At 39.4% G+C, this 20,375-nt stretch overlaps 1 protein-coding gene across 5 annotated transcripts in view; it reads right to left on the reverse strand.

Annotated features, from left to right (window-relative positions):
- The window catches only part of Rhobtb1 (Rho related BTB domain containing 1), a 72,570-nt gene that overhangs the window by 16,402 nt on the left and 35,793 nt on the right, over positions 1-20,375 (reverse strand). For 4 of the 5 annotated variants that reach the window (XM_076834694.1, XM_076834696.1, XM_076834695.1 and 1 more), the window contains 3 exons: positions 7,479-7,664; positions 4,007-4,980; positions 1,989-2,107 (listed from right to left, as the gene is read on the reverse strand). In XM_076834694.1, coding sequence (XP_076690809.1) covers positions 1,989-2,107; positions 4,007-4,980; positions 7,479-7,664 — 1,279 coding nt within the window. Of the gene's footprint in view, positions 1-1,988; positions 2,108-4,006; positions 4,981-7,478; positions 7,665-12,720; positions 12,779-20,375 lie in introns of all 5 variants that reach the window. The other variant, XM_076834697.1, reaches the window with a different exon arrangement.

The raw sequence follows: 20,375 nt of genomic DNA on the forward strand, positions 1-20,375 counted from the left end.
CTAAGCAGGTGGCCACCTCTAGTGCAGCTATTAACTACCCTGTAATATGTGTGCGTTCACGCTTGCTGCCAAGGTTTTGTTTTGGTCACCTCTCCTGCACATTCTAATCTGGAGAACATTATAGTCCATTCTGTGAAGGGATAAAGGGGATTAGCATTCGTGAGGTCAGCTCAGACAGCGTCCCTTTGTGCCTGGGTTCCTGACCTTGATCAACTTTTCTCTGCTCAGTTAGCAGCAGGCTCTCTGCTGCACAATCAGCACACATTTGAGTGAGCTAGGAAAATAAGGGGAGCAGGCCTCTGAGCTCTTTATTTCTGGAGATTACTGAAGTCAGTAAAATGCCAATTGGATGAGGTTTTGCTAATTGGTGGCCCCCCCCTGAATTTTTCTTTGAAGTAAAGAATACCATCATCATCACAATAAGACTGGTGGCAGCTGCCCTTTGCTTATGCTGCTTAGGAAGAGCTTTGCAAGGGTTGATTCTCACACCTCACAACCACACTATGGGATATTTTTGTCTTCCACATGGGAAGACTGGAGCTCAGAAAGGTAAGTCACTTGTCCGAGGCCACCCAGCTTGTAAGTGAAAGAGTTATGATCTGAGCCCCCTAGTCCCTTAATGATGCAGGCTCCATCACACAGCAGTAAGCTTTTTGTTGGTGCTGGGGATTGAACCCATGGCCTTGTGCATGCAAGACAAGCACTCTACCAACTGAGCCATATCCCCACCCCGACACCGCAACAATCTTGGTAAAAGGCTCACACATGTTTGATCCCTCAGGAGAGACTTGGATTAGTTACAAGTGAACACCTTCTGATTTACAAAGGCTGGTAGGTACTCAGAGGAAGGTAGTGGGACAATTCTGATGTCTTTTTCCCAAACAGCAGATGATGGTTTAGGAGCAGCTGCAGTTTGTTCTGGAAGCAAGAGTGTGGCCTAGTGACCTTCTCAGGCCCAGCCATCACAGGCTTGTGATTCTAGGATTCTGTTCCCTACTTGGGGATGCAAATGCAGGCTCCTGGGTCATAATGGGAGTGCTCAGATTTCTCCTGTGAGCACCCTTTTTGAAAAGTTAGCTATTGTTTTCTGTGTTTCTTCTGAAAGTTTGGAGATGTGCTGAGATAAGCAAAACAAGTCTCTTAGGACAATAAACTTGATGGGGTGTCCCCATGTTTTTTTTTTTTAAAGATTCTAAAAAATAATTGCAAAACTCAACAAAAATGCTTGTTCATTTTGGACTAAAGTTAGAGGGCTTGAATGGAATTTCCCATCCGCCCCCCCCGCCCCCCGCCAAGGGAATCTGTAAAAGAATAAAGACAGCATCTCTGAAATATTGCTTGCTTTGTTCTAAGAATGTCCTTCTTTTGGTGCTATATGATCCAGCTGCTTCCACTACACCTATGCACTCTGAGAAGTGGATTCAGAGGAGTGACCGTTTGCTACAATGCTGTTTCCCTACAGTTGACAAACCCTCCTACCCCTTCTGCAAGGGCAGAGAAGGAAGGAAAGAGCTGTGGAGTGCTGTAGGTTATGGCCACTTCATTCCTTACCTGCAGGCAAGGAGCCTGAGGCCCAGGTTGAGGTTTCTTAAGGTCCCTTGGCTGATTAAGGGCAGAACAGGACCTGGGACTTACTTAACTGAAGAATTCCTCACTTTCCTGAACTTCTAGACATCAGGTTCTGCCCCTCTTAATACTTGATTTTGATAGAACTTCGGTGACATTTGTTAAAAAGGAATAGCTGACCATGTCTTCACTGTCAAGGACAGGAGTGAGGATGAAAGGCTGAAGTGCATGTGAGGTGCTCGAACATGAGACGAATCACCCACAGGACCTCCTGACTGTGGAATTAGAAGAGGGTGGCTTCACCCTGTCTATTTCATGGAAGCAGTTAAAGACTGAAGTCATCTGGATACTTCAACATTTTAGATAAGTGCACGTGCACACACACTCACAAGACACCACTTGGCCTGGAGGAAGGCACATACCTCACTGTTGGCGCTTTCCACAAACGAACCCCCAAACATGGCAGCCATCCACTCACAGCTACAGATAAGCAATGGCTTGTGGGCACTGATGGCTCCATCATCCAAGGTAAAGGTCACATCTGCCAAAGGATGGAGGGAACACAATGATGAGCTGGCTCTGCCCAAAGCTCAGAGGCTTCTGTTCCAACCATGTCCACCAACCGGTATCCCTCTCGCTGGCTCTTCTGTGGGTACTCACTGATTTCACGTCAACCTCCACTTTTGGCACACCCAATTTTCACAATAAGGAACAAGCATTTAAAATAACATATAAGGTCACAACACAGATTTTCTGAACCATATAGTAACAAAAAAGGAAAGGGATATTTTCCCTCCTCCTCCTCATGAAAAACTTGAAACATATACAACAAGGCAAAGAACAATATAAGTTGAGTATTCCTTGAACTAGAATGTTTGGGAGGATATGTGTTTTAGATTTTGGATTTATTCAGGTTTTGGGATATCTGAATATATATAGTGAATATCCTGATGATGGAACCCAAGTTTGAATACAAAATTCATATATGTTTCATATACGCCTTATGTGCATAATCTGAAAATAATTTTATACAATATTTTTAGTAGCCCTGCATTTTGACTGTGATCTGTCATGTGGGGGACAGATATGGAACTGTCCACTTTGTCAACAATCAAGCAGTTGAAATCTTGAAGCATTTCAGATTTTGGATTTTCAGGTTAGGGTTGTTCAACCTGTACAACAATCACTCATTTACCTATTGTTAACATCTTGCCACGTTTATTATTTTTTTTTTTAACAGATAATGATACTTCATTCCTAACCACTTTATCATGAATATTCTAAAAATAAAATATTCTAAAAAAATCTCATTATTCCACCTAAGAAAATTAAAAATAATTTCTTGATGTCATCCTCTGTCTGGTTCATATTCAAATTTCTTTAATTATCCCTAAGTTGTTTTTCATAATTTTTTAAAAATGGGAGCCTCCTAGTGAGTCTCCCACCCCTCATTCGGTTTCGTCTCTGCAGTAAGGGAAGGGTGATTCAATCAACTTTAGTTTAACTTACTGTAGGTCTGTGGCACGTTCCTTCATTAACTTTTAAGGCTGTTTATACACCACAATGACCAGTGTTTGGAGTAAATATTATTCATAAGCTTTAAAGTTAATTAAAAGACTCAATGACCACTTGCTGAATGGGTAGGACCATGGCAGGGACTAGGAAGGATAGACAAAAATAGAGGTATCCATATAAATAGAATTCCGGAAGTCAACTTTTTCCAATGAAATACATACCCACCCACACCCACACATACCCAGAGGTCAATTTTAGAACAATCAGCATAAATATCAAAGACAAAGCAAGGTCAGGAAAACTACAGAATAGCATGAGGGCAGAGAAGGAGGGAGATGGAACAGATGGGACACCCCTCATAGGAAGGCAAGGGCCACCAAACTCAGGTTCAGGAAGGAATTCAGTGGGCTTAGGACCAAAGATCAATGCTGAAAGTCAAGGATCCTCAGCACCACATAAAAATAAATAAATAAAATGAAGGTATTGTGTCCATGTACAACTAAAAAAAAAAATAGACTTGGTCAAGGAACAGATGCTGATAGGGTACTGCAAGCATCAAGCTGGCTAGAGACAGGCTCAGGAACATCTGATCGACCCCAAAGACCAGTGTGGTGCCATAGCAGTTTAGGAAACAGATTTCTGTAACCAAAAAAGGGTTCCAGTACCCCCTCCTACCATTTATTGCCTGTGTCATCATGTGTGAATTACCTAACTTCTCTGTTCCTTGGTTTTCCCAATTGCAAAATAGGGAATAACCAATAAGACTGATGAGAATTAAATAAGTTAATACCTTCAGCTTAGAAATGTACATGGAAAAAAAATAACTAAATGTTAATTACGGTTAACCTTTCCTTCTCTTAGTTTGGCTAATGTTGGATAAAACACCACCGAAGGTGTACATGGCTCCACCAGGGGACCTGCTCACCTGAGAATGTCCCCTTGCTGAGACACTCTTTTATCCGGTTGGCTTTCCTGACGTGAAAGGCTTTCGTAATCTCCTGGTTCATAAAGGCTTCCTTGTTCATGATGTTTTCCACCATCATCCTCAAATCAAACATCTCTAGGACCTCTGCGATCTGAGCCAGCCCCACCAAATCCTTTTCCTTCTCATCCAGTTGACCTGTATAAAGAAACTGGAGCAGGGTCCGGAAAGGGCCTGGCTGGACTGACGAGTCCATCCTGACCACTGTCACGGGGCCCACCCGCTTTGAAATGGGATTGACCTGCATTTCTTTGTGCATGCCAACGAACCCTTTGCTCCAGCCTGACAAAGGCTGCATCTCAGTAACGGAGCCCTCAGCTTCCAGCCCCGGAGTCTCCAACAGGTTCTTGCTTGGAGACATCCCCTGATCGGCCTGAGGCCTCCTCGAAGCGCCTTCTTCCCCTTCCTCATCTGCATCAAGACTCAGCGTCCGGCCCTGAAGATGCCTACTCTGCATCTCTTTCTCACCAACTCCTTCACCCCAACTTGGGAATTCTTCACATTCCATTAAAAAAAGATCGTAAAATTTGGAAGAAGAGGTAGCAAGGTAAATTCGATGTGCAAAGACGTGCTCCTCGTCCTGAAGGATGAACAGGACGTCAGCACACAGTGGATTATCCAGTAAACAGGCAGCTTCATTAGTCCCCATGGAAGGACACTCTGGGATTTTGATGACTGGTGGAGGGGCTTTGGGAGGTAGGAAGGGTGCCTGAAGTAAAGGTTTCTGGACTTTTTTTAAGTGGGACTTCCAGAACTGCAGGTGCCGGCGGGAAATCAGCGCTGCACGAATGGCATTGTCAAACACATCCTTGATTCCAAACCGGTCAAATACACTGGTTTCATAGTATGGTATGCCAAGTTCCTTTGCAACCTCTCGACCTTTTTCTGGGGGCAAAATATCCCCTCTCTTTATGGGCCTGAAATAGAATATTTTAAAAAATTATAACCAGCCTTATTTTAGAGAAAAATAGTCACCAGTGTCTACCTAAGCACCTAATTTAATTATACATTTAAAAATCTATTCGAGCTTCAATAAGGATCTCGAAAAATCAACTACGAAACACAAGCCTTTCAAACGTAAAAGATTTATGACTACAGATAAAAATGGTTTCAGTAGTAAGAGCAGTAACTAAAGTATTGTCTTTTACTAGCTATTTGTTCTTTGGCAAATTACTTAATCTCATTTAAGCCATAAAACAGGCATAATGATAATGATTATCCATATCTTAAAAAAAACTATTGAAAAGTTTAAGTGAGATAATATGTTAAGCATAGTACTTGGTCCAGAATAAGACCTCCATAAATGTTACCATTATTATCGATACCATCATCATCTTTATCATCTTCTTCTTCATCATCATATGCTTAAAATTAGCTTTATAACTTTAAAATGCATCCATTTAAATTTTTTTATCTGAGCCTTACAATAACTCTATCAGGTATTATTTTTGTTCTACATTCTGAGAAAAACTGAGGCAGGAAGTTTAAAAGGTTTGCATGAGGTCATGTTTGCAAATTGTTGACAGGTCTCTATTAAGCCATGAGAGTCTAGACTCTCCTACTCCAGGTAAATGGTCCACATCTAATAGTTATTAAGTCTACTGGATTCATATATTTTCTTTCCTATGTTTCTCCTTTTCTTTTCATCCACTCCCTTCATCAGGCCCTTACTATTTTTTGCTTGGACTGGTCCATTAGCCTCTTAATTGGTCTTCAAATTTTTCAATTTTAGCTCACAGTCCTCCTTGCTGCAAGAGCAATCCTTAAATAACAAAGTGGGGTGCAGCAGCACTTCTGTGTTCGTTTCCTATAATTCCACAAAGCCCATGGAATAAAGTCCACAGCCCTTAGTCTGGCACACAAGGCCCATTTCCAATCAAATCAAACCCAGAAGGCCAATATACAAAAAGTGTAGTTACATAGTTATGGCATAATCATGTGAAGGAATCATCAGATTCCAGAACACAGATAAGAGGTGAGTTGGTGTTACAACTTTCCAAAAACACCTTCTTTGATTTGGGGACATGTTTTTAGGAATCAATCTTCTAAATAAATATTTGGTCTTTGACACCAAAGGTAATATATATGACAGGTCCTGGTCTCAGGAGAGAAAACTGATAATAGGTGGAATTTGGATTTGGAAAACTGGGTGGATAAAGATGGAAAATCGTAGGGTGTTGTCAAAGGCAGAAGGGAAGTGCAGGAAAGATTGAATTTCAAGGCTTGTTCCTGCTGGCATTGTGTGTTCTTTGTTATTAAGGCTGACTTGAAATTTGCTAATATGAAATTCTCCAGACATAGTTCAAATGCCACCTCCTTTTTGGAATTGCTCTACAGAAGGACTGTCTTCTCTGCCGTTCTCTGCAGCTCTGCAACCCTCTCCCCTCCAGTCTTCCACATACCCATGTGGCTCTTAATATTCATTTCCTAGTCCATGCATTTATGAACATAGGGACTGTGAAAAGACTGAATATAAAGTTTTTTCAGAAATTTTATCCAAAATGTACCTAGGGCATCAGAAATTATCTAAAGAACATCATCTGCTTTCACTGTAAGAGTACATAGTGTTGCACTCACATAAAATTTTGTGACAAGCCTATTAAGGCAAACATCAAAGCATGGTATTAATATCAAAATGTTTTGAAAAGCTTTGCTCTCCAGCAAAATAAAATAAAATAAAATAAAAACAACCATAAACATGAAAAAGAAGATACCAAGGTACAAAGGGAATTTGAGAGGGAACATGTTTCAAAAAACTTATTTATCCCCAAAGTTAGAATCCACATTTTACATGTAGTGAAAAAAATACTCATTCAAGTGGATTTATAGAAAATTGTGACACTTTGAAAACACAAGTAAGGACTTCTAGAGACATTAAAAAATAGTGTTTGCTTTTTTTCCCCCCTGCAATTAACTATAGGTTGAAATGATTTTTAGGAATTGGACACTGTTCTTTTGGGATATGTTCTCTCAGGTTGGACTAAGGGATATTAGGGAAGTTAAGAGCACTTGGAAGGGCATATCTCTATGAACCTGATATTCCCTGGGGCCAAAAATTATGGCTGATCATTTTGAGCCTTAATTAATTTTATGTCATTATTGACATTGTTATGGCAGCTAACATTTTGGATAAAACTTCATACATTTGAAAGCACTCCTACATGAACAATTTCATATTCAGAGAAGTCAATTCAAGCACTGGCCAACCATTTTACTAAAACATGGCTCCAATGTAAGAGATGATGCTCTGAGCATGAGAAGGATGTCAGGCACAGCCCTTCATGCTGGACAGGCTGACTTATAGTGTATGACTGATGGAATGGGATCCCAGAACCAGAACAGAATGCTAGGTTCAGAGACACCTGCTACCTCCAACTCTTATTTTGTGCCCTGAAACCCTGAGTCATTGGCTTACCTGGCTAATGGGCGTCTGGCTCGATTAACAGCCTCCAGATCGGCATAGCGGAGATCAAGCTGGCAGCCAACAAGGACAACAGGTGTGCGAGGGCAAAAATGCTTGATTTCTTGATACCACATGGTTTTCACATGATTTAGGGAATTGGGATTAGCAATTGAAAAACAGAGGACCACAACATCAGACCTAAAAAGGAAATCACAGAAGAAGCTCGTATTGCCTTTTAACATTTTTTCTTTTACCACTCATCTAATGCCATGTCATGTCACAGTTAAAAAAAAAAAAAAAGGCCAGATATTAAAAGATATTAAAACACATCTCTAAGTCATGCAAACAGCCTGATAAGCCCCCACATTCCAGCACCAACACAGCCTGGTAGTCCATTTTCAACTTGCACTGCAGAATGCTTATGCATCGAGAAGTTCCCAATGGCGTTTATTTTCCGGTAGAGACGGTTACCCCAACTTAACTCAGTCCTGGAGCCATAACATGCTGAACTATTTCTGTTCACAAGAAATAGTTTCAAGATAAAAGAAAACAATAAAAACTACCTTTTATCAGTTTGAAACATAAAGGTGACGATGACTTGACCCAATGAGATAAAGCAAACAGTTTAAACACTGCCGAAAATGTCACAAGTATTTGCTGCTCAGGGTCAGCAAATACACAGAAGGCTTTCTGCCCTTCTTCTCACTTAGGCACACATGTAGAGAGCACAACCACTTATCTTTTCCAAAAAAGAAAAATCCTGAACTTGCAGGAATCTTGACTTTTTAAAAAACTAGGTATAAGGCACAGTATTTAACATACAGCTCAGCAAGAATTAGACGGAGGGCTAATAAGGTGAGAAAATATTGGAATTAGATTTTTCAAATGTTATACATGATACATAGCAGGTATACAGGGAAAAGGAAAACTGGTTTATAGTGAACTCTGGCACGGACCTTCTATTTTCACATAATAACTTACCATTCTAGAAGGCAAAGAACCATTTTATAAAACAGCTGTTCAAATATTGTTTGATGGATATCTGCTAAATAGGAATTATAAACCATCATTCCAGGTTAAAATATGCTCAATAATGACTTTCAAAACAGTGAGGCAGAAGAATATAAAAAACAGAAACAGCTGCGTGCATGGATTCAAGACTATCTTGCAGCTAAGTTCAGAAATAAACTCTTCTAATTTTATTAGATGTTAATTTATTGCCTTTATTGTTTATGTAATGAGAAGAATCAAGTCAATGAATCAAAACACCTTCTTTTTAAATCATTAATGAGCTTTCCCCCCTACATATCAATGAGGACAAACAAATATATGCAGGCAACCATAAAATTTCTAAAAATAATCATTTGCAATGCAGAAAACTGCAGGGTGCTTACATTAAACGTAATTCACAAGTTGAGTCTTTAAGTTATATCCAAGAAAAATTGCACCAGACCATAGCAAATAGAAGGGAAAGTCCTAAATTTAAAATATTTTGAATTATAAAAGAAAACCTAGGACTCCCAGTAGATGAATGTATTAGTCTGCAGGGTTAGAATCTTCTTGAAATAAAGATATTATCAAAGATTCTTGGGTGCTAGAATAATATGTGTAAAAATATGCACAAATATATAAATGAAAGGGAAGCATGTCTTGTCTTTGGGATTCTGATTTAGTTTGTGGAATATTCTGCGCTCAGTCTTACTTCCAATCAGCATAAATAACAGTACCCAGTAAAGCCAAGAATGCTTTGAATTTTACATTTTTTTACAGGCTGAGTTTTCTATTATTCATAATCCTATTTATATTGGGTATCTGATGAAATTCTGCTATAAGCTTTGTCCTGATCATAAAATAAAGCCACCATGAATTTTGGCACAGTGAGAATAATATGACAATATGTGAGGTTCAATATCATAGAGAAAGAATTGAGGAAATAGATATCCTCTACCTAAATGTGGAATAGTATGCATATGTATAAAATTATTCTAATTGGTGCCTTCTATTTCCATATTAAGGCACATGACTGTAAAGAACATCATTCTCCAGAGCTTAATTTGTATGACAGACATGTAGCTAAATGTCAATTCTGTTATCTAATTTTATGATACAGCATAAGTCAGAGCTAGCTTGGTTGCCAAGGTTACTGTGATAACACTCACGCCATTGAGCACATAGGAGTCACCGTCCAGATGACCTGTTAGCAAGTACGGACAGGACCTTGGGGGCTGGAAAAAATGGAATTCTGTGATGACAGCAGCACAATACCATCACACAATACAGGTCCGGAGGGCTCAGCTTCTAACTATGTCACATCAATATCTAAATGCATGAAATGCTGTGGGAAAGCTGGAAAAACAATTTAATGTTCCGTAAATATTTTGCCTCAAAATGATGACAGTTGAAGAAAAGAGGCTGCATTGAGAACAATACTACCTCTGAAGCTAAAGTAACTTATTGAGCCAAAATTCTATTTGTATTTTGGAACAAAGTTTTTCTTTTTCCTTTTGTATTGTTATTTAGTTGTTACGAGAATCCATCTCCGTTATTTTACATTGAAAGAAGTTAAAAATAAGATCTCATTTTCTATCAACTTGCTTAAGTGTCTTTTGTTTAACCTGCATTGCTCTGAACACAAATGCAAGAAAATTGGATGTTCGGGCCACACAGAATAATTGTTTTTAAGGTTTGCCATGTGAACACTGTATCCTAACTCTGATTTCTACCTAAAGGCCTAGCATCGGTGAACATCCAGATCAAGGTGTCTTGTTGGTGAATTTATCTTTCCTCCATCCCAACATGGCTTCCTAATTTGTAACGTATCAGTATCCTCTGTGATAGAAACACCTATGCAAGCAAATGACTATTTTGAGAATGCCATTTATTCGCTCTAGATTTTGAGGCCACTTTCTATCTTATCAAAGGAGGCACAAGACCTGTGGCTAAGAATATCTCCAGCTTTAGGCAGAAGTCCAAGGAATCAGAGATATTAAATAACTTTTAATCAAAACATTCATTCCAGTGTGGAGGCTGTTCAATGTCTGACATAAGCCTGTGTTTAAAAATGCCATTCCAATGAAGATAAAAAGAAAAGAGCCAAGTTGTAGCTTTTCTATTTTCATGGCTCTGTTACTTTATTTTACTTTGAAGAGTAAATTTAAAAATAATTGGTTGGGGGGGTTATGATGAAGACATTTTTTTACATATCAATCAGGCAGTGGAAGCAGTCTAGAAATGACCTCAGAGGGGGTCCTATTTCAGCTGTAAAAAGAACCTGATAGGATTTAAATGGAATTCTCCAGCTATCTGGAGTAGAAAGCACAAGAATTTGAGAATGCAGAGGGGCAGAGAACAGGGTAAATGAGACTCTAAACCCCAGGACATGAATATTGAGAAAGGCTAGAAAGAGGTTTAGAATGTTTATGTCATTTAGAAAAATTTATGGCTGGGCCAAATGGCTTTATTAGAGAAAGCAAGAATCACAAAGGACTTAAAGAGTATATGGTCCTAGTTTTGTTGGCCATGGAATTTTTTTTTTTTTTAGGGAAAAACATGATTTTTAAAAAAATTTTATCCCTAAGGGGAAAATATCAATAGAAAAGTTTGGCTCCATTACTAACACATAAAATAATGCCTGTGAAATAATATTTTGATTAGTTAACTAAAAAAAAAGATCCAAAATAAATTGATGTGTTGTAACAATTGGGAATCTCTAGTTTCACAGGGGAATGAGAAGGAATCACAGAGAGACCAAGCCATTCAAAAATGCTTGAGCTGATAAAGCCAATCTTGGTTGTACCAGTTTTTTCTTTGGATACTAAACAAACCAGGAAGCATATTTTTTCGGTTATCTTTTTAGGGGGGAACAGTGGCCAAAGACAGCAAGTGAAAGATTGGCAAAGACACTTGGGTAACATAAGGAGAGCATGCAAACTTGGGACCAACCTTTTTTTGGAGGATTAAGGAAAGAATCTGAGAAAAGTGCATCTTACCCACATATCTTGGCCCTAGCCAGTCTTTGAACAGCAAATATGTTCTCAAAACCTGTCTTTACAAGGTCTACACTCAAATATAGCAAACTTGGTAGGAAAAATTGGAGAAGCAACCAGAAGCTGAACTAATTCTCCAGTCTGAAACACCAAATTCATCCTTTGAAGAAATGGTTGGAAAAGGGATAGATAAGCTATAATACACTCTTATTGTTAGGAATGAATTTTCTAAGTTCTCTCCTATCACACAAGTGCTTTCTTCTTTTTTGGGGTCCCATCTTCCCTTTGAGTTTGTCTTCCCTTTTCAGATCCCATCAACTTTGCTATTTCCAGCTGTGGAATTGTGGGCTTTGGGTTTTCTAATCTAAATGAAAGGGGATAATTCTGAAATTATGCTTTATCTAAGAACAGCATATCAGGACTGTCTGATGGGTCACACAAAGGACAGCAGATTCCATCCTGACCTCCAGGAAGCAATATGGGGTTCAGCTGTGTGCCCTTTTTTAGTGTGCTCCATTCCACTCTGATTGGGTCTCTTGTCAGACTAACACTGTGTTGACCAAGATAAAGCCAACAACGATGTTTACCTGAGTTCTGCATGGATGGTTGTCCTTTTGTGATGACGCCAGCACAATGCCATCACACGATATGGTATATATTGTACTTTTAAGCCTTTTAGTCTATGGCAGGATCCTACTTTTCATGTCACCACTGCCTATTGTTATTTAATTTTTTAGGAGGGACTCCTCTATGCTTTATATCGGTAGAGACCACATCACATTTTATTGGGCTTCTTTTCTTTTGGGGCATACACAATCTGGCAAAGATTCCAGCAGGAGTTCCTGACCTCTACACCTTTGGGGCTTCAAGCTTCCTTCTCCCTGATGACAAGTGAGGCAGGTTCTTTACAGAAACATTTTCGAAACCATTCATGTCGACAACACACCTTTCATGCATAGAGTCCGACAGTGCTATGCAAACAGACACATCGAAACAGCACAAAACAGCTGGGAGCATGGCAGAGAAAAGAAACGTGGAACACGTGGCTTGGAAAATTTTAGTAGGGGAGCAGCCCAGTGTGTATGAGATGCGGAGGGAGTTGTCAGTGATGGTGCACATAACCGCCTGGAGATGAATGGCCGTGTAAGCTCACACTCATGGAGGATGGAAAGGCCTGTAGGGGAGCGCCTGGCGGGAGCTCTGGGGAGAGCAGGGCAGAACCATGCAGTGCCCTGGATGTGAGCAGAGAAATCAAGTCCATACTTTACCAATAGCAGTGAGGCTTCTTAAGTACAGATGTTATGTGGGGAAAACTGTCAAAACACCCTGAAATATATCCAGATTTGGGAGTGATTAGCATGCGCAACTATTTGTTCCAAGCCAGTAACCGCATTTTTTTTTTTTTTTTAAGTAGGAAGCGACATTTTAAACCAGTCTTCCCCCACCCTCCGAAAAAGGGGCCAAAGCAATGCACGTTCTCAAGTGCAAGTGAGCCACATCAACATCCCACCAACGCCACCACATCCTAAGAGAGATACTTGGGTCTTACAGAGGCTTGATCTTATTATCACAGCGGGTAATGGCTCTACCAAAGAAAGTTGTGGGTTACAGTACAATGGAAACAGATTCTTTTTCACTTGATATCCCATTTTCAATGTGTGGCCAACTGTGATCCTATTAGTGTATTCTTGCACCTCACACCATCACCAGAAGAAGTGGAAAGCATGTGAAACTGGGTGAAGCATAATCAATTTATTAAAAGAAACAGACTGAACAATTTCACTTAACTCCTGGAAAATGAGTACGGGATACACTCACATAAGACTCGATTGGCAGCAGGAGGTGAAATGGACATGAATTCTCTTCAACTCCACCTCTAGTTCTCATGCTCTCTCACTTTCCCCAAAGCTAAGGGAATGAGAAGCTTCATTCCTATAGGCTTAGTGTTTTCTCCAGAGGGCAAGACTAGTTGTAGATATGAGAAAATCTCCATGTTAGTGAGAACATCATGTGGGAGCGTTCCCTGGGATTAACCTCCCCAAATCTTCTGAGACCAAATGTCAACTAGCAAGATCATCCCATCACAATGAGAAAGGGACTTTTTTTCCCAGGCCTCCTCGCAATCTTCTTTGAGCAAGGTACGGGGAGTTGTCAAGTCACTTATGTAATATTAACAAGCAGTCCTCTAATCACTTCTTTCAGAAATAGTCAGGGATATCCTACTGCGCACCAGGCCCTTTTCTGGACATTAGTGACAAAGCAATTAGAAAGAGACACAAACCACTATCCCCATTAGGCCTACATTCTAGTGGAGGACAGAGTCAACAACAACAACAACAACAACAACAACAACAAAAATAAATAAAATAGGTAATATGCTAGTTAGTGGTAAGTGCCAATCAGAAAATAAAGCAGGGAAAGAGGACAGAAGTATTTGGCGAGCAGAAGCTGATGCTGAAAAGGAGGTGACAAGGGAGGGCCTCTCACTGAGAAGGCAACATTTCAGTGAAGAACTGAAGGGAGGTAGCGTGTCATTTTCTGGGGCAAGAACAGTGCAGAGGAGGAAAAAGCTGGTGCAGAGGCCCTGAGGACACAGCATGCCTGGGATTTTTTTCCCCTGGGGGAAAGAGGCTGTGTTGTTGGAGCAGTGTGGTGAGAAGGAACACCGCAGAAGCAGAACTCAGAGACAGGCAGCGCAGGGCCAGGACAGGGAGGGCCTCACAGGGGTGTGGCTTTTACTTTTGAGTGAGCTAGCCACTCAAAGGGGCATGGGCAGGGATCAGGGAGGAAAAAGAGAAAGAAGCAGGAGACCAGTTAAGAGGCAGTATTCAAAGAGAGGTGATGGTGACTCTGCTTGGCCTGAGAGGGGGTACAGAACAGGCTTTTAAGTGACCGTATTCTGTGTACTAAAGACAGAGTCACAGGACTTGCTGAGGGATGGGACACAAGACATGACTTGTGGAGTCACGGATGATCTAAGGCTTTTGGTGGGAGCATTTCTTTCTTGCCAGTTCCTGAAAGTGACATCTTTTAGTTTAACATTATTTAACAATGAATTGTAATATATATATTTTTAAATTTACTATCTACCTCATTTCACTTCGACTTCATTTTAAAGAATTTTGTCCTTTTCGTATCCATTTTTCTCCCACTGTGCACAAGACAGTGTTTGTACCAAAGGGTTTCTTGATTAATGTTTATTAAATATAAAGGTCTTATAGATATTTGAGGGTAAAAGCTGCAGACATAAGTAAGTCGGCAGGTTTAAGCTCTAGAAGAAATGAATTTAGGCTTAACACAAGTCAGGCAGGGTACCAGTTGGAGTTTTAATAAAGAATAAAATAGAATGTGAGCCATTATATTTCTTCAGACTATTACTGCTAAAAGATCATCACATAATATCTCTGGTACATAGCTGAGGTTAGCCAGTAAATATGTTTTAAAAAATTACTTGAATTTATCTAAAAAATCCATTTACCCCATCTAATTGGATATTTCCATAATACCAGGATAACAATGAATTTATCCTTGCAGGAATTAAATTATCTTCAGAAGCAAAGGAAGGGTAAATAAATGGGCAGGTTACTTTTGGGTTTAATTCTAGTTACAGGAGAATTATGGCTTAAGGAATTCTTCTATTCCACAGACCATCTTGCTTTTTAAAAGCATACACAACAAAACAAAAGTCACCAAAGGTAAGGAACGTGATAAACTGAAGAGTGAATTCACTGATTAGCTTCATCTTCCTGAAATCCGGAATTTCGTCCTTCTGACTATGCGCCCTGTAGGTTGAGGGCAGAGGCAGGCCTGGGGGAGAGTAAAGTAGTGGGATAATTTTGGAAATCTAATGAGTATCTAACATTAGCAATCACTGAAAGGATTGTTGCTAGGATTCACTAAGAAAAATATCTGTGAGAATGTTCTATAAAACAACTAAGTACTAGTTATTGTTATGGAATTGCTGAAAGACAGGCAACAGAATTACCCACTGAAGACTGAAGAATTACTCAGCACTTTCTTTTTGCACCCCCCCCCCCAATTTAAAAGAGAAAACTGTGTGTGGTGCCATATATTTCTTCATCGGAAAGTTCCAGTACAGAACATCACAAACTGAGGCTTTCTCTGTTTTCACAATGAAAAGTCACCACATCTCACTAAATTTGACCCAACTTGTCAAACCTGCAGTTATTAAGAAAAGGAAAAAAGTGAAAGGAATGCACACACAAGACATCAGCTTGTTCAACAATGAACTTGATCCTTATTCTCTTTGCCCATCTTGGTAACCTCATTATTTATACTTTTGTGACCCCCTCTCTTTTGGGTCAATCAATTCTTTTCTGGCTGAGCCACAAAGGACCATCTTTCCCATCCACGTGACCCATGTCTGGGCAGCAGCCAGAATCCTTCATTTTGGAACACAAGTGAGCCTAGCCACTGAGACTTGTTGCTATTTCATTTGGCATTCTTGCTTTCCAGGACAGTTTCATCCTGGGGACAGGGCTGGGTCAGGAACAGGGATCCCAGGTCTTTTGATGTTTTCCTCTGGCTACAATACAAGTGTTCCACTTCAGAGCAGAAAGGACAGTGTGGGATAGTAGGCAGAGAGCGGCACAGGGCATGGAATATAGAGATTTTCTATGGGATGATTTGGTTGACTGGAATCTCATGCTTGAGTGATTCAGCATGGAACCCATACATTTCCACCACAAATTTGATATTTTGAATTATTTATATGCATTTAGTCTAAGCATTTTTGTTTGTTCTGGGTAAGTATATAATGATAATAATTTACCTGCAGTTATTATACTTAATGCTCTTCTTTGGGCAAGTGAAATACTATATACACATAATTATTTAAAAATTATTCTTAAAAAGATCTTAGAATGATCTTCAGAGAAGAAACAACCTATAATTGGAAGTGCATTAATATTAATACAAGTAATTTTGTTTAAGAATAGTCATTCAAATAAGGCATTACACACAAATTACAAATCCAAAAAACTTGGGGGGAGGATGTTTTGAGGACATGGCTTGAGTCTGTTTCCTTTTTCCACTGGCCTCACATCTCATCTTCCATATGCTAATTCTTTATGGTAAAGCCAAGTACCAGGGCTTTCCATCTTCATCATCTCAGGTTGGTACATTCCTTGTGATTCTTACTGTACATCTGTACATATAAACTTTAATATAGTAAAAATAATTTGGAGTATTTGATAAGAATATTTTCTTAGAAGATCTTGGCATGTATGAGAGATCAATCAATAAACACGTTCACTCACTCAATTAACACTTATTAAACTTCTACGTACCAGACCTGGGCACTGGGACATGGAGTAGAAAGACAAAAATCTCTGTCCTAGCATACTAGGAACAAGAGAATAAAGGGAAGGGGAGAGAAAAAGAAGGAGTCAATTTTGACACAGTGTAGGCTTTGCCAAGATATTCTATGGCAGCATGTAGGACAGACACTTCACCTGCATTCTAAAGGTGAGAGGGAGAGTAAGGAGAGTTCAGAAAGAATGTCTGGGAGAATGTGACACTTGCTCTAATTCTGTGAATATCATTAGTAATTAGTTGGCTTAAAAAAATGGTTGGGATGGGGTATAATTTCTAGGTGGATATAATGCATCCTTGGGGGTTTAAAGGCTTCAGAGGACTTGGGCCTATAAATGTTTTGTTGTGTCTACCCAAGACATGAGGCTGGAAAGGGAGAATGGAACCTGATCCAGAGAGACAAGCAAAAGTGGAGTCCCACAGCACGGTGTTCCGACTGCTCCAAGTGAGAGATCATACCTGATCATTCAACCCTGCATTCAATTCCCAGCTGGAATGGCCAGGTAGGAAATGCACACTCTATTTGCACATATTGGGGGTTACCATCACATTCCCTAGCTCTAGACTGACTCGGCTATGAAACCTAATATTGCTATTATCTGACGGAGAAACAAAACTTCCACAGAATTGGGTGTTCTTTGTTTGGCTACCACAGGGTATTAGGTAAAAAGAATCTTCTGAGGAAAAGATACAAACACAATCACTGGCAAAGAAACAACCTATGTGGTCAGAGAGTGGGCCCACTGAGCTCAGGGCTTTATTCCTGGGAGACGGGAAATAGTGTAATTTTGTGTAACAAGATGATAATGTCCTATCATTTTCTTTGACAATTATAATATTCCATTTCCTATACTCAACCATTAAGGATCTGTTTCCATTATTTTCCCCATAAGTTCAAAGAAATGATTTATATTTTTAATGAGAATTAATGTAAGGTTCCATAAATAATTAAAACATATAGCAGTCTACCATGCAAACATTTTCAAATATCATAGGTTATATTGTTATAGAGATATTTCTCATCTTAAAACCTTTATTTAGATATAACTTTCAACTATGCATGTTTAGTGTTTTTTAATTTGATTAGTTTTGACATATGTATTCCTCTGAAACCATCATCTCAATCAAGATAACAAACATTTCCATCATCCCCCAAGCTTCCTCATGTCCCTTGGTAATTCATCCTTCCATTCCATCATCTTCTCTGGGCAACCAGTGATCTACATCTGTTACTAGATTAGGCTGTATTTTCTAGATTTTTATAGAAATGGAATTACACAGTCTGTATTCTTTTTTGCTTGCTTCTTACACTACAAGGAAGCCTCCCTTTTGGTTGAGGTTTGGTAAGGAGCATCATGATAATTCCATGACAGTGTTCACCAAAATGTGGCTGGAGGACCACATACTTCATAATCATTCAGGTGCTGGCTAAAATTGGCTGCTTTACTTCTTTGCAGAACTCTTACTTCAGAATAACTGCTATGCTTAGGTGCACTCAAGTATGAAAACTAACAATTTTAGAATAACCTCATAGGGAACCACTATTCCTATCTCTTGATCTAAATAACTGCTCTTATATCTTTTCACTTTTTTCTATAACCTGAGCAACTTTAGTTCTTCTTGTTACAGTAGCACACAAGACTCAATGCCTTTAGGACATAAGCTCTAATAACTTTCCTAGACCTGTTCGTACTAACACACTGAAAAGTGTGGTCTGTATTACTTTTTCCATTAAGTATATGCATTACTAGATTTCTTCTCTTTGCTACCTTGCTATCCAATTATAAAGCCCAGCATCAGGACCACGACTGGGGGACAAAGGCAAAACACTTGCCTCAGGTGCAAATACAAGAAAAGCTCAGTAATCCAGATGAATACTATTTTTAAAACATAAATATCATGACAAAAAAGCCACAATTCAAAATGTATCAACATTATAGATAAAGTCAGGATAAGAAACATTACCACATGGAGCCCAAGGCAAAAGGGAAAAACAAATACTAATAATGATCCTGTTTTTTAAAATTATTATTATTTACATTTTTAAGCCTGTGGTGAGAGACTCATTGGCCTTGCCTAGTCCTGGCCCTGGTCCACTTCCACTTGATATATTTCCTAAAATAATCATTAGAATAATCTAGATTACTTCTGGCCCAGCATTTAGAATGTGTTATGGACAATAACAGCTAACTTACAATACTCTAGATGCATTAAACACCTCAACTTTTTTAAAGGTTCTCAATTAAGCATTCAAAATGGGGTGTGTTCATACCCTATCTGATTACATGGGCCTTCAACATGAAACCAAACCCATCTTATCTAAACAGACACACAGAAACCACAGTGCTGATTAATGTTATCATTTGAAACATGTACTGCACTTCTCATAGGAGCTTACAATAGTTGAGAAAAATCAGTGTAAGATAAACTATATAATAAATGGGTTCCAGCCAGACTTAAAATATGCTAGGAAACTACGGGGGTAAGGGCAAGTGAATTGGTCCTGAATCTTTAAGTTAAATGTTTTGGGGGAAACATGCCAAAAAATGACCCAAGATTCCAACTCACTCTGGAAAAGTTTGCTTTGATGTATGTTCTTTACTGAAAGTGAAAGGACTAATATTTAGCCACTTATGAATGCATGTAAAGAATCAGGTTATTTGCTGTGGCTTCAAAAATTTAAGAGATGTGCTGGAATAACAGCTGGAGAGAGATGGTGAATGTAGATCTTTCAGGGTCCACATAGGACAGAAGACTTAGACTGTACCAGGAGGAAATTTAAAGTAAACTTGTCATCTGTCAATCTCATCAGCCACACAGCATGGTAAGCAGAGGAGGATATAGGCTTTGGAGTCAGACCCAAGTGGAAAGTTCAGCTCCATTCTGTCCTTGTGGCCATTTCTGTACCTGTTTCCTCAGCTGTGAAATAAGCCCATTTTGCAGGGTCACAATGAGAATGAAGTGGGACAGGATATGTAGAGTAATCGCCTGGCACAGAACTGACTCATGGGGTCCTTGATTAAATTTTAGTTATCACCTTCAGCACCATCAGTTAATTATTAAGTGTCTGAAGGTTATCTGGCCCTGACACAGATCAGGGGCAGAAGTTTTTGTCAAAGAGAGGAGACAGAAAACAAACAAACAACAATAAACAAACAAACAAACCCATAATTATTTATATCTGGTGTGACTAAAAGAGAGTATCTGAGCAGCCCAGATGTCCTGCTGGAGGCTGAGCCCATCCTGTTTGTCTATCTTTTTGGTGCCAGGTACCAAAGTGTGAACCTTTCATTCTTAGAAGAGTTCCAGGGAAAACATTTGAGAGATATTTCTTTAAGAAGAGGCCCCTTCTTTGTCAACAAAGAGCAGTTGATCACAGTCATGGTTACTATGTTCAGTCTTGTTCTTGACATTTCAAAAGATCCAGAAAAGAACTTCAAAAGTTCATCTGAAAGTGGATAGAAAGTGGGTGGTAGGAAGAAAGGTTATAAGAGAGTTGGGGCCATCCACTCCTGAGAAGAGAGGGCCTGCCAGATTTTGGATCTGTGAAGAGTCAGGGTGCTGATGCTACCCTGCTGACTTCCTTCTC

Source organism: Callospermophilus lateralis, chromosome 15 (genome assembly GCF_048772815.1).
Source record: "Callospermophilus lateralis isolate mCalLat2 chromosome 15, mCalLat2.hap1, whole genome shotgun sequence".
Classification (NCBI taxonomy): Eukaryota; Metazoa; Chordata; class Mammalia; order Rodentia; family Sciuridae; genus Callospermophilus; species Callospermophilus lateralis.